The following is a 13,007-nucleotide window of genomic DNA, read 5'->3' on the forward strand; positions in this document are numbered from 1 at the left end:
AGCTGTCTAAACAGAAATATCTCAGACACAAATATGCAAAAGATTTACTTTTCAGTTTGCTTTGTTTCAAGTAGTTTTTTCTTTGACATTTCAGCTCACTGTCCTTTTGCAGTTTGATTGACTGGTTATGAAGCATAACATAAATTGTCGCCCAGTTCTGAGTTGATTAATWCATAAAGTCATATAGAAACCTACCTTACTTTAAACATATCAGCTTCCTCCCTGACCAAGTTTCTCGGTCTCCATGACGATACTTGTTCTCAATTTACTGRTGAGAYGACTTGTGATGACTCTGTGTTTGTCCATCACATTAAGTAAAATACAAATCAACAAAATATCAAAGTTTGTGGATGTAATCTGACAAGACTGTAACCTTCTTAAAAGTCTTTTTTACCAAAAGATGGCAAAAAAGACTTAGTCATTATTATAGGGAAGTGACGACATGAGAGTTTGAGTTTCTAACGGACAGTACAAAAGTCGTCACCTGGCCATTGCTGCTTGATTCTCATCTCTCTTCACAGCACAGCCTGGTCTTTCTCCTATTGACTTGGATTCCTCTAATATAATTTCTACCAGAACAGAATAACTTGCAAACGATGAGACTGATTTTTTTACACTATAGTTTTAGCGATGGCAGTGGAGGAAGTGAACGAAGCTGTTCACTCTGTGTTGGTTACGCTTCCAAATACTGAATCAAAACTAACAGGTTTCTGGTTTGGGTCAGCACTTTTCTGTTCACAGTGCTGGATGGTTGTTTACAGCACAGACAATTTCTGTAAAGCTTCATAGCATCCAACTGATACATTGCATGCCTTGTGGACAAACGTTTCAAACCTCAACAGAGGCCACGCCTCCAGGAAGCAATCATTTCTCAGAGGGTTCAGATCCTCTGGACGAAGTAAAGCATAGAACAGAAGGGTTGATTTTTACCAGACTGCAAAAACTGCATTGATGATAGTTAATCTTGGTTAACTATCATCAAAAAATTTTAATTAAGAGAAGTCTTTGAATCGGATGATTTTTACCAATAATCTACCTGGACATTAAAGCCATTGCTGCCTGGTAGAAGTTTTCACCCAGCTCAGGCGCCACCGTCCTGTGAAAGGAATTTCCCTTCCCACCACATCGACTTCCCTCTGAACGCCCAGCTGTGTGGAGCTTTAACCGGGGAGCATGTTACTGGGCGCCGACCCAGAGGAGATCTGCAGGTTTATCCTCGGGGACAGCCTGTGGGCCAAACCCACAAATAACAGCAASGCGTCTTGTTTACCAGGACTCTCCAGCCTGACTCAGATTACYGCCTGGCACTTTGAAGATGGCCGACRGTCAGGCAGGGGTTTCCCCCCGCTTCCCTACCAGAAAAAGACCGAGTCATCACCCGCTTTACCACCCACTKAATATCTTTAATGATATCTGGAAAAAAAAATAGGTATGCAGATTTAGAAACCAGATAAAAGAGACATCAAAGATCTGTGACAAAAGTTTCACAGTGAGGTGATTCCTAATTTCACAGTGATGTTAGCAGAGTAACACAAGTTTTAGCTGACTTTAGATAAAGGACGGTAAAACTTCTCGTCTTTGCTCCATCTAAAGCAGGAGGYTCAGTTTTGGGGTTTTGTTACAGCACAGTTAATATGATGAACAAAACTGATTATTGTGTCTAATACCAATGCTTTACAGTCAAGGGGGCAAAAAGGAGGACACTTGTAGATGTTGATATAGGAGCCGGTACTGGACTGAAGTATAAAGATTCAAGACGTCTAAGCTATTTAAAACATGGATTCTGAACCGTCTCAGAGCCAAATTCATCCAGCTTCTCCTGCTCTGTGTTGCCGTACCAGAAGACCAGAATAACTGAGTCCATCAGCACAACTTCACTTTCCAGACTATTTTCTCAGATTTAAATCAAGTTAGTGAACCAGGGTTGCCTAGCAACAAGAAGGTCCTGGGTGGTTAGTTAGGTAGGCAGGTAGGTTGGTTTTATTAGTCCAACTCCTCGCATAAAAGAACAATCAATATTAACAAAAAAATTAAGAGTATATAAAAATACATAAAAAGACTCCTGACTTTTTAAAATGATTAATCTTAATTATTCCCAGTCGGCCATTTTGAAGTCTGACATCCTCATCAGACGTCACTGAAGTTCCTCCACTGGATGGAATAAACAGTGAGATGGTAAAAAKGATGCTGTATAGAAATGCACAACGTTCTCTTAAGRACTTTTGTTCATATTMAGAACCATTTTCCTCTTCTGATAACATTGACCTTTCACCTGTGAGGTAGATAGCACATTGACCCTTTGGTTCAATAATGTTCATAAAGTCAATAAAGGGGGTATATGAGTATGTCATAAAGTCTTAAAGTCTGAGTTTTGCTACTGAGACTTAATTGATTTTCATTAAAAGTCTTACTCAATATTGTGAAGCTAGTTTATTTTTCATAAACCCAATTATTTTAATCCATTACTAAATTACAAATAAAAATGTATCGCAGCTGTATGAAGTTGCGGTTAGAACCACTGCCTCGTACCAAAGAGCTCCTGGGCTTAAATCCCAGCTAGAACATTTGTTTGTGGATCCAAAATATCATTAATATTGATACGAAAACTGCTGTTTTGTAGATTCTAAACTTCCTCCAAATTCTTCTAGGTTTGAAAAAAAAATGTTCAAAAGAAAGAAAAAAAAGAACACGTAAGGATCAGAAGTTTGATATATCAAAYGTAAATAAAAATTATTACTATCAGTATCAGTATTGGAGACTTATTGTTTCTCCGTTCCAAATTTGATCCAGCAGGAGAGCAAAGTACAGTAACCCTCATTTGGTGGAGTTAATTTCAGGAAACACCTCCTCTTCTCAGAACGTCTACCAAACAGTTTGTTTTTTTAATTAAATTAAATATAGAAAATTTTAAGTTGGCCTCCWGCTATTTCCTCATGGTGACACCCCCTCTCCCCACCCCCACACACCAAGACCCTTTAGCTCCTGGTAGTGACACGCATCACGGAAAGTTCCCGGGACGTTCCTGGACCACTGAGCAGTAAAAAGCCTGTAACCAAACCCAGAGTCTAATCCAGTCGGGACAACCGCTGGCAGAGGGCATTCCTCTCCACCGAGCCGAGAAGCTTTCTAACGCAGCACTTTGTGTGGGAGGAAATATCACGAAGCAGTTTTTTTTTTAAATTTGCATTAAGAAGAAACCACACCCACTGCTGGGATTCACTCAGAGGCTGGAAACGGGAGGGAGGACAGCATCGCGGCGCACAGACTGATCTGTGAGTAGGAGCGACTGACCAAAGTATCCACTTTTATCACTTTTATCTACTATTATTAGTTTAGGACTTTCTACATTATGTATATATATATATATATATATTTCCGTTTAGGATTCCATGCTGCGTAAAAGTTCCAGCCAATCGGCGTCGTGCGTAAAAGTTGCTTTTGGAGAACATGCGCAGCTTTTGCGTCCCAGAGGCCGCTCAAAGTTTTCCATCGGGAGTTGGGACTCTCCTGTCAGAACCCGCTCTGTTGCTCGCTCCCACTCTGACCTCCAGAAGGCTGACCCAACCTGGTTTGGCACGCTGCAGGCCTGAACTCCTGGACAGCGCTGACACAGGTGAGGAGGAGCCCAGGGTGTCTCTGGAAGCTGCTGACCTTTGGAAGCAGTTCCACACACACGACACGGAGATGGTCATCACTAAATCCGGGAGGTAAATAAATAGTCCAKGTTCACGCGTGCGGGCCGCAGCGCGGTGTAATGTCTCGTGGTGAATCYCCTCTCCTGCCCGCGCAGGCGCATGTTCCCGCCGCTCAGAGCCAGGTGTACGGGCATGAACAGGAAGGCCAAGTACATCCTGCTGATGGACATCGTGGGCGCAGATGACTGCAGGTATAAGTTCCACAACTCGCGCTGGACGGTGGCCGGGAAGGCGGACCCGGAGATGCCYAGGCGCATGTACATCCACCCGGACAGTCCTGCCACAGGAGAACAGTGGATGTCCAAAGCGGTCAACTTCCACAAGCTGAAACTGACCAACAACATCTCCGATAAGCATGGATTTGTAAGTTTTACTTTCAGCGCTTTTAACGAAAAGTTACAGAAGTCAAYGTTCCCTTCAGGTTTAGAAGTTCCTGATTAGTGACGTAGGCATACCTCACAAAAGATCTTCCGGAAGAACTAGTGATGGGAGGGGAAAAAATTCATTTTAACAATTTTATCTCCAGGAAAATGAAATGGATGTCTTTCKGTGTACATAAGAATAGGTCAAATTTAGAGAAGAAACATCTGTCTTCAGTGTGCTTCTACTACTACTACTAAAAACTATACTATTTAAATATATAGTATAGTTTTTACAACAGCATTGTAATTTTTTTATTGTTTGCAACAGCATTATCGTTGTGCATTACAGGACCATTCATTAAATTAGAATATTATTGAAAACTCATTTAATAACCCATTTGTTGAAAACCCATTTCCTATATTAAAGTTCCATTTAATATAGGAACTTTATCATTAAGTGAAACATTTTATATAGATTAATTACACACAGTCTGTTGTTTTCCAGTCTTTATTTATGCTGCRATTATTTTTCACTTACGCCCAATGAAAGCATGACATTTAAAATCAGAATATCACATCAGACCAATAACAAAATATTTTTCAAACAGAAATGTGGACTTGGTGAAAAATATGTTTAACAACTGCTTAAAGTTTATTTTTAAAAGGTACTTATAATCTGACAAACTTGGATTATAATACATGTAGTCTATAAATTAGAATACATGTATTCTAATGTATTACATTTGACTGCTTACAATTACTCCAAAAGCCTTACAGACATTTTGAAAGCAATGTTTTCAAAATGAAAAAAGGTGTCATGTTTTTAATTGTTCATGTTGGACCCAAATGCAGAGGAAACGGGAAGTGGAGTGGCCATAAACAACAAGTTAAAAGTATTTAATTTAATGAAAAGTTAAGTGTTAAATTGAAAAGTAAATACCAAACATATGAAAAACACGTGGAGCACAGGAAGCCGGAGTCRAATAAAATGCAATTCACAACGAAAAGCCAGCGAGGAGACATGGGGAGAAATCAGGGAAGAAGTAGCAGGRGGAACCAGCGAGGAGCGAATGAAGGAGATGTGATTAAATACTGGGAGAGTGAATGTTGGAACAGTAGACCTGGGATAATGAGCCAACAGGATGCAGGTGTGAGGGGAGAGAGAGAAACAGGAAGTGACATGGGGCGAGGGAGATCACACTGGGAATAAATCTAACAAAATATAACAGAAAACGGAACAAACATAACTAAAATATCAATCAATCAATCAATCAATCAAATTTTATTTGAATAGCATTTCAGCAGCAAGGCATTTCAAAGTGCTTTACATCATAACAAACACAAAAACACAAAGTCATGCAACATAGACTCAACAATCAAAACATTACAWTAAGTCAATACGCCATCATTAAATTCCTAATWKATTACGCTACAAATACAACTCTAAACAGGTGGGTTTTCAGTCGAAATTGAAAGGACGTCAGTGTTTCAGCTGTTTTACAGTTTTCTGGAAGTTTGTCCCAGATTTGTTCTGCATAGAAGCTGAATGCTTCTCCTTGACTAGACATAAGAATCCTATTAAGACTAGAGTGACTAAGAAAGGACCAGACACAAGAAATAAACATAACTAGAATCAATGAGAAGGAACTGGAGTAAAAGTGGAAAAAGGCAAAAGTAATAGATATAAGAAACCAAGGAACGCAAATAAAAATGAAACAAATAAACAAAAAAAAAAGATCCTGACTAAAGGTCCCACAAAACTGAACTGATTTGATTTGTTCTTCCTCTGTCTTGCACAGACAATTCTGAACTCGATGCACAAATACCAGCCGAGGTTCCACATAGTGAARGCCAATGACATCCTGAAGCTTCCATGCAGCACCTTCAGGACCTACGTGTTCGCTGAGACGCAGTTCATYGCAGTGACAGCCTACCAGAACGACAAGGTCAGAGTCTGGACTCGTTTCCATCCATTTTAGAAATATGTGAACAAAATATACCTTGTCTTTGTAGTGAATTCAACTGAATAATATTCAGTTTTTATTTTTTATTTGTTACACCCCACTGTAAGGTAGTTTAGGCTCAAGGATCAGAGGTGAGCAGAAAATCAGGACCAGCCACCGCTTCAGTTTCTTCCAATTACTTTTTTTTATTCAGTCTTTACTCAGACTTCTCCCCCAGCATCCAAAAGCTCACTGTTTTTATACACAACTGGCACCACACCTGTGCTTGATTGGACACAGCCACCAAGGAACAGGTCAAAAACATTTACACAAAGAAACACAAAAAACTACAAATCAATTTACAAACTCCTACATAAAGTTATCTGCAAAATAAATTAAATACAAGATAACTCAAGGTTATTTTTAAAAGGAAAAACAAACAAACAATACACAAAAGAAAAACCCTCTAATTGGTAGAACCCAATAAGGTAATCACTGACATCATCCAGCCATTTAACCAGGAAGTACTGGGCCGGCCTCTCCCATACTCCTGCAGATCTACAAGGACAAATGATGGTGAGTACAAAGAAAAGTAAATACACCTTGAAACAACTTCAACCCATAATCCAGAAATAATAACTTTAACCTAAACAGATAGATCTTGCAACATAATGCCAACACAAACAAAACCGGGATAGTAAGTGAAGCAAAATGGCAATGTTTGAATTAATTATTATACCCAAATATAAAAATAAGTGAATGAGAAAGAATAAGGGACAAGTGGTGAACACAAACTGAACCACTTTGTCACACCCACCTTCATTGGAATTTTGGTTGTACAACTTAATCACCATAATTACATCATATTTAAAGATGTGTCTGCATTTTACATATGAACAGATCACACAGCTGAAAATTGACAACAACCCTTTTGCGAAAGGATTCCGGGACACGGGGAACGGACGGAGAGAGAAGAGGTGAGATGGAGATGAAGTGCAGCTGCAGYGTTAGATATTTACACRCAGACTGGAGTAGACCTGTGAACCTGGAAGGGATTAGTTTCTCAGTCTGAAGACTGATGGATGGAAAAATATATCTATATTTGCCTAAAATATAGAAGTGAGGTCTTGCCTATTAAAATTCAGCTTTAGTCTGTGCAGCACTATTTCATTTTAATGGGATGATGTAAATAATTAATTTGCAATACTTCATTGAACATAGTAGAGAATAATTTAGAGTAAGAAGCAGTCAGCACAGCTTACAAAGCAAATGATAGACATAGATAACGGTAGAAAATAATAGAAATGCACAAAATGCACATTTAGGAGTAGTTTTACTTCATAATACTTTGTACTTTTACTTGACTAATATTACAAAGCACTGTTACTCTTTTAATCAAAGACGTATACATTCTTTCATTCAGGGAAATCAAATTTTTGATCAAATTCAGGGAAATAAAATATTTTCTTCTTTTGTTTGCTTTATTTATTCCTTTGTTTTGTAAATAAATCCCTCTGGAGTTATTTGAACTGAATTATTTAAAGTGCTTAGGTAATAAGCTTCATGTTTAACCTCTGACTGATAGCAGATTTTAAAATCCTTTAACTTTTATATCACACACACATATATATATATATATTTTTATTTTTTTATTTTTATTTTTTTTCTTCATCAGGAAGCTCCAGCAGTCTGGACGAAGGTGCAGAGCGGCGGACGGGAAGCGTGCTCCGCCAGCTGACTACGGTGACGTCAGGTCTTCAGGTGCGGAAAGCTTTCTGTCAGTTTGTGAGACTTTCCCTAACCGCCGCCTCCTTTGTTCCCACCAGATGCTTACACGAGTGACAGCGACAAAAGCTTTAACAGTGAGGAGTGTCCCGAACCGAAGCTGTTTCGAAGTTACAATGGAGACCAGCCAGGGGTTTCCTTCACAGCAGGGACTCTACAGGCCTCCCACCCCACAGAAAACTCCTCTGATGTAAYGCGCGGCACGCAGGACTCAGGCAGAGAGCGCTCACTCTGCAGCAGCTTTGCACCCAACTGTGTTTACTCCCCGGACTTTAACCGACACCTGTTGGATGTGAACGCCTCGGGCCATCTCCCCCATTTGACACAAGTAAACAGCTGGTACAGATGTGCCGCTGATGGAGGCGTGCGGTGTGGTTTGAGACCGGCAGTGCCTCCTGGGACTCCGCTGTCGGTCGCCCTCAAGCAGCACACAGGGCTCCAGGTACGAGGCAGCCAACCAAAGTCTCTAACTGGGGAAGACAGGGATCTAGCTAAAACACTATCTGACAGATCACTGTTGCTAGAGCAAGGAGGTCCTGGGTTCAGATTCCAGCCTGGGGTCTTTCTGAGTGGAATTTGCATGTTCTCCCTGTGCATACATTGGTTCTCTCCTGGTACTCTGGCTTCCTGAAACAAGACTGTTAAACTGGGTTTGTGTCTCTGTGTGTCTGCTGACCAGTTCAGGAGGGTCAGTTACATTTATTTGATCCTTTAGAAATGAAAATGCAATGTAAACATTCAGACGCCTGGTTAGCAAACACCACGCACCTCAGTCAGGTCAGGGAGAATGTTTGTCTCGCAAAGTAAATTCAGACAGAGAACACTACTTTTTATCACATTAGTATCCTGATTACTTTTTTTTCTAAAAAAATAAATCAAGGCCATTTGTAATAATTTCTATGGTATGTTTTACAAAACTGTAATTTAAATGGGCAGTATTATGTATTTCCAGACACATTGTGCTATAAAATATCATTATCAAGTAACTAAGTTTACTTCAATTGTTATTAAAATGATACACATACCAAACAAGACTTAAAAGAAATTTTGCTTTGCCTTGAAATTGGGCCTTTGTTTCTTTATGCTGCCATCAGCATCAGCATGTCGTCACAACAATGCTCCTCCATTATGTCGATCACAACTGTTCTTGGACTAAGAAATTGTTTGTATGATGAGCTCAACAGATGGGCAGCTCCACCAGGTGTTCATTAATTGCTGCCACTAGTCTGGAGGAGCTGAGTGGATAAGTGGAAGGGTAGGGGGCAGGAAGGCGGGGCTTTGTGAGATCAAATGTTTAGGCGCATGTGAATGGTTGCCATGGGAGATTAAAGGATTTCTCAAATATGCATGAAAGAATCAAAGCAACACTCCAGGTATATTTTTGATGAGGGAATAACATTATAATGATGTAAAGCTCAAAAAATAGATTTTCAGCCTCTGGGTAACAGAGCTCAGCTGGCATCTCTGACTTCATTATTAGCACTTCATTATTAGGGGTAAACTAGCTAAAATTGGATACAAGCAAAAATGTTAATAATGATTAAAAACTGAAAACTGCAGATAATTTATATTTAAAAAATTAAAGCGTTAGAGTTGAATAGTTTTAAGGTTTATTTTTCCCGGGTTCTGAGGAGCTACATAGGAAGGTAACTTAAATCTATTTTTGATTTAAAAGTCAGACATTCTTCCTATTTAACCGAAACAATAGTTGGTTTGTTATCGAGTTATAAAAGCTTAATAACCTTTTGCAATCTGCTCACTGGAGGTGACTTGAACCCTTTTGTTTGGACAGCAGCCCCGTCGGTCCAGCCTCTGGGTGACAGAGCTCAGCTGGCATCTCTGACTTCATTATTAGCAGAAGTCAGAGACTTACTAACAAAAATGATAATGATTAAAAACTGAAAAATGCAGATAATTTATAATCATTTTTAAGTAAGATTAGCAGCCTAAATCAAGTTAGAATTTATTAATTTGCAAATGAAATGTGTACTTTTTAAAACTGATGTTTAATTCCCTCCACATTTGCATTTTCCAGTGTTTTAATCTGATCTAACTGTACGTTGTGGATTGAAAGCCTTTAAGCCACTTTGCAAACACTTCACAATGTTTTCTTTACTTCTACCATGCAGGATGTGATGAGCTTCCCACCATACGGAGGCCTTCTCTTCTACCCGTACTCCCCCATGAGTTCATCAGTCCAGCACCAGATCCCGRTCATGCAGTCCAGACTGGATCCCAGTTCCTCTCCCAGAGGTTCTGCACAGAGTTTATTCTCCTCTCTGGTTTTAGCSTCATCTGTTCTCCCATCAAAGGAAAGCAGCTTCAGCTCCTACAAGCCAGAGTCACTAGCAGGGGGAGAACTCTGACTCAGATTCCGACTGATCTGCTGGAACCAAACGTAATTTAATGTCCCAGTCCTCCACACCACCTGCAGTGCAGACTCAGAGGACGAATGAACTGCTTCCTCTTAGACGCTGCATGAAATTATTATGACAGTAATCTTCATGTTCAAAATTGTTGTTTCCATTGATTGACTTTAAAATGATCTCAGATGCAATAAAAAGAAGAAACAAAAGAAGTTTTAATGAAATATCTGGGTTGCATGTAAACAAAAGCACCACCTCCAAATGCATCACTGTCAGTGGAAATGTTAGCTCTGATCGCCACAAACGGTAACTGTTCAGGAGTAACTTACAAAYGGTTACTCTGTTACCATTTGTAACACAGTAACTGTTACAAAAGGTAACAGTTACCATTATTTTACCTGTTACCTGTTATTTTAGTARCATCTGGGTAAATGCAATCTAAAATGAATAACAATACTTCACATGTTATATAAAGTGTCGTAATTTATTAATTATTTAAATCAACTAAGGCAAAATGTGGGAACAGCTTCTGAACATCTAATTTCACTCTGGTTGAAAACACATATAGTAACAACATCTTAATTTCATTGGCTCTACTGTATCACTATGRAAATAACTCTTGATACTATAATCCTGAACTCAATGTGCTAGAAAATGACATGCTGAATATAATTGCCAGCTATGTTTTAAAGGATTTTTATTTGCAAAACAATAAAAAAATGTATACTTTGTATTGGCCAACMAAATGAAATTACAGTAAATAACATTGAATTTTGTAATGTGTGTTATGAAACTACATGTGAAAACTTCCAAAGGGTATTAGTTTCTCAAGGCTTTAGAAGTCCCAGCCCACGTTAAAACCTAAAAGAAGAAGAAGAAGAAGAAGTCCCAGCCCGAACCAGTCAAGCGGTTACTTCACACTCCAGTCCTGTTGGTGGCGGTAACGCGCCAAAAGTCAAACTCAAAACAGGAAGAAGAAACTGATAAACAATTGAGAAGGAGCAGCTATTTCGTACATCTGTGACGATGCGGAGCCAATTTCTGTGGATTCCTGCTGTTGTCTGAGGGGAGCCATGATTTCAGTCAGCTACATCCTGCTCTGCGGACAGTTCCTGCTGCTCTTTGCTGCGATTTTGTTGCAATGTCTGGAAGGAATTCACTCCCAGAACTCGAGCACCGCAGCTTCCACCGCTGCTCCGGCTGCTTCTCCCACACAGGGAGCCTCCTCGCTGCCCTCCAGCGAGCTGCCCGAGCTGACGAAGTATGAARCCCCGGCGGAGAACAACACAGAGCCGTATGAGTACAGGCCCCCGTCCCCGGTCGTCCTCTGCAGCCATCTGTGAGTAACCCAGAAGCTAACATCATTAGCACTTGCTAGCTACGTTCAGAGCAGAGGGAAAATCTGTCACATTGGGACTATTTCCATGGTAACWAAGAGCCTAAATTAAATAAATGTTAAATAATTAAAGTCTTTTTAAAAATGGAAACGTAGAGAAAATAGCTACGTTCCTTGTTGAAGGCTTTAGCTTTTGTTGTCTCTGTGACGTAYTTCCTGCTGCAGCTTACCTGCTAAACCCATCCTGGACATGAATGTTCTCTAGTAGTGTGAAGGTAAAGTGTAGCTTTATTTGAGGATTCTCCAGGTTCTTTCTCTGGGTGGTGCTGAAGGTTCTAGAATATCTCTGATTGTCTGACGAATAAAAACCCTAACAGAATCTTGGTAGTGGTCACATGACYGCTGATGGTATTTTCTGTTTGTCAGCTTAAAACTGATTTGTTTGACGGCACACATTGGATTTGTTAAACTTTAAAGATCAAAGCAACCCACTGAAAAATCTTTTAGAATWACTACGGCATGTTGGAGCAGCTCTGTCATGTTAGCTCGGATTGGTTCTTTTACTATTTTATTTATTTATTTATTTATTTTATTGGATCATTTGGACCACTAGTCCCTGGTTCTGGAAGGATTTTGCTTTTATGAAATCCTTTTGGACAGTGTAGCTGTGGCAATAAGGTTGATTCTACAACCTGAAGCAGCCGATCAACATCTCAAAATCTCACGTAGCAAAGGAGCAGATGATTTAACGCTCTCATACTACATTGTCTCGCTAAAAAAATCGCTGCCTCTCTGTGTTGTGTAATCTTTCCTCCTTCTTGGTTTGTCTTTAACACTGAAGGCCTGAGGAGTTCATCTACTGCCAGGATCCGGTGGACCATGCAGGAAACTACAGCGCCTACCAGGAGATGGGCCACGGCTGCGTTGGGGTCAGTACTGTCCTCTGMGAACGTCTCGGTCGTTAAACCCTCATCTCATCTCCACGTTGTGCTCTTCTTCAGTGGGGYGGGCAGACGAAGAAGGAAGTGAACCACACCCAGGTCATCTGCACCGCCCTGGACGACATCGAATGTGCCGGATCCCGGGAGTTCCTCCGAGGCGACGTGCCTTGCATCAAGTAAGAGGCGACCCAGACGGCTCGGCGCTGATGTTCTGGTTAGCTTCCATCCAGACAGGGAAGCTCCTGCTCTGTCGAGGAGTTTGGTGTAAAGTGTTGTTATGGAGAAAAATGTATCCAAGCGCTGTTACGATGGTTTGTTGATATTGTTGACAATGTTAACGCCAATAAAACACACGTAGTTGTATGSCCAAGGTTGCAACAGAGGTTCGTCTAGTTAACCCTAACTCTAACTTTCCTGCATGATAAAAATGAGATTTGCTGGAATTGTTTAGAAAAAGCCCAATACCAGCMGTCCCATAGTGAGGCCAGTCAGGCCCTGAAGTTCACCTGGATTCTGACAACTAGACCACGGCGTGTTCTGTCCGCCGGAGTCCTTCAGGCCTGTCGGTATTTATCCATG

The 13,007-nt window shown here is 40.3% G+C and overlaps 2 protein-coding genes across 5 annotated transcripts in view; both read left to right on the forward strand.

Moving 5' to 3' along the window:
• Positions 1-3,044: 3,044 nt before the first annotated feature.
• LOC103469565 (T-box transcription factor TBX3-like) lies at positions 3,045-10,992 on the forward strand. 4 transcript variants are annotated; one of them, XM_008417314.2, is made up of 8 exons: positions 3,045-3,272; positions 3,384-3,707; positions 3,791-4,058; positions 5,857-6,003; positions 6,901-6,977; positions 7,676-7,761; positions 7,827-8,227; positions 9,915-10,992. In XM_008417314.2, the coding sequence occupies exons 2-8, from the start codon at positions 3,448-3,450 to the stop codon at positions 10,149-10,151; spliced, it is 1,476 nt and encodes a 491-aa protein (XP_008415536.1). In that variant the 5' UTR covers positions 3,045-3,272; positions 3,384-3,447; the 3' UTR covers positions 10,152-10,992. The 4 variants fall into 4 exon arrangements, with proteins under 4 accessions (XP_008415536.1, XP_008415538.1, XP_008415537.1 ...); XM_008417316.2 differs by having other exon boundaries at positions 7,676-7,743; XM_008417315.2 differs by having other exon boundaries at positions 3,267-3,295.
• A 58-nt stretch (positions 10,993-11,050) lies between these two features.
• The window catches only part of tm2d2 (TM2 domain containing 2), a 6,098-nt gene continuing 4,141 nt past the window's right edge, over positions 11,051-13,007 (forward strand). Inside the window, exons 1-3 of the mRNA XM_017306524.1 lie at positions 11,051-11,490; positions 12,329-12,416; positions 12,489-12,607. Of these exons, the coding sequence (XP_017162013.1) occupies positions 11,225-11,490; positions 12,329-12,416; positions 12,489-12,607 (473 nt within the window). The 5' untranslated portion in view covers positions 11,051-11,224. The remainder of the gene's footprint in view (positions 11,491-12,328; positions 12,417-12,488; positions 12,608-13,007) is intronic.

Source organism: Poecilia reticulata, linkage group LG9, assembly GCF_000633615.1.
Source record: "Poecilia reticulata strain Guanapo linkage group LG9, Guppy_female_1.0+MT, whole genome shotgun sequence".
NCBI lineage: Eukaryota > Metazoa > Chordata > Actinopteri > Cyprinodontiformes > Poeciliidae > Poecilia > Poecilia reticulata.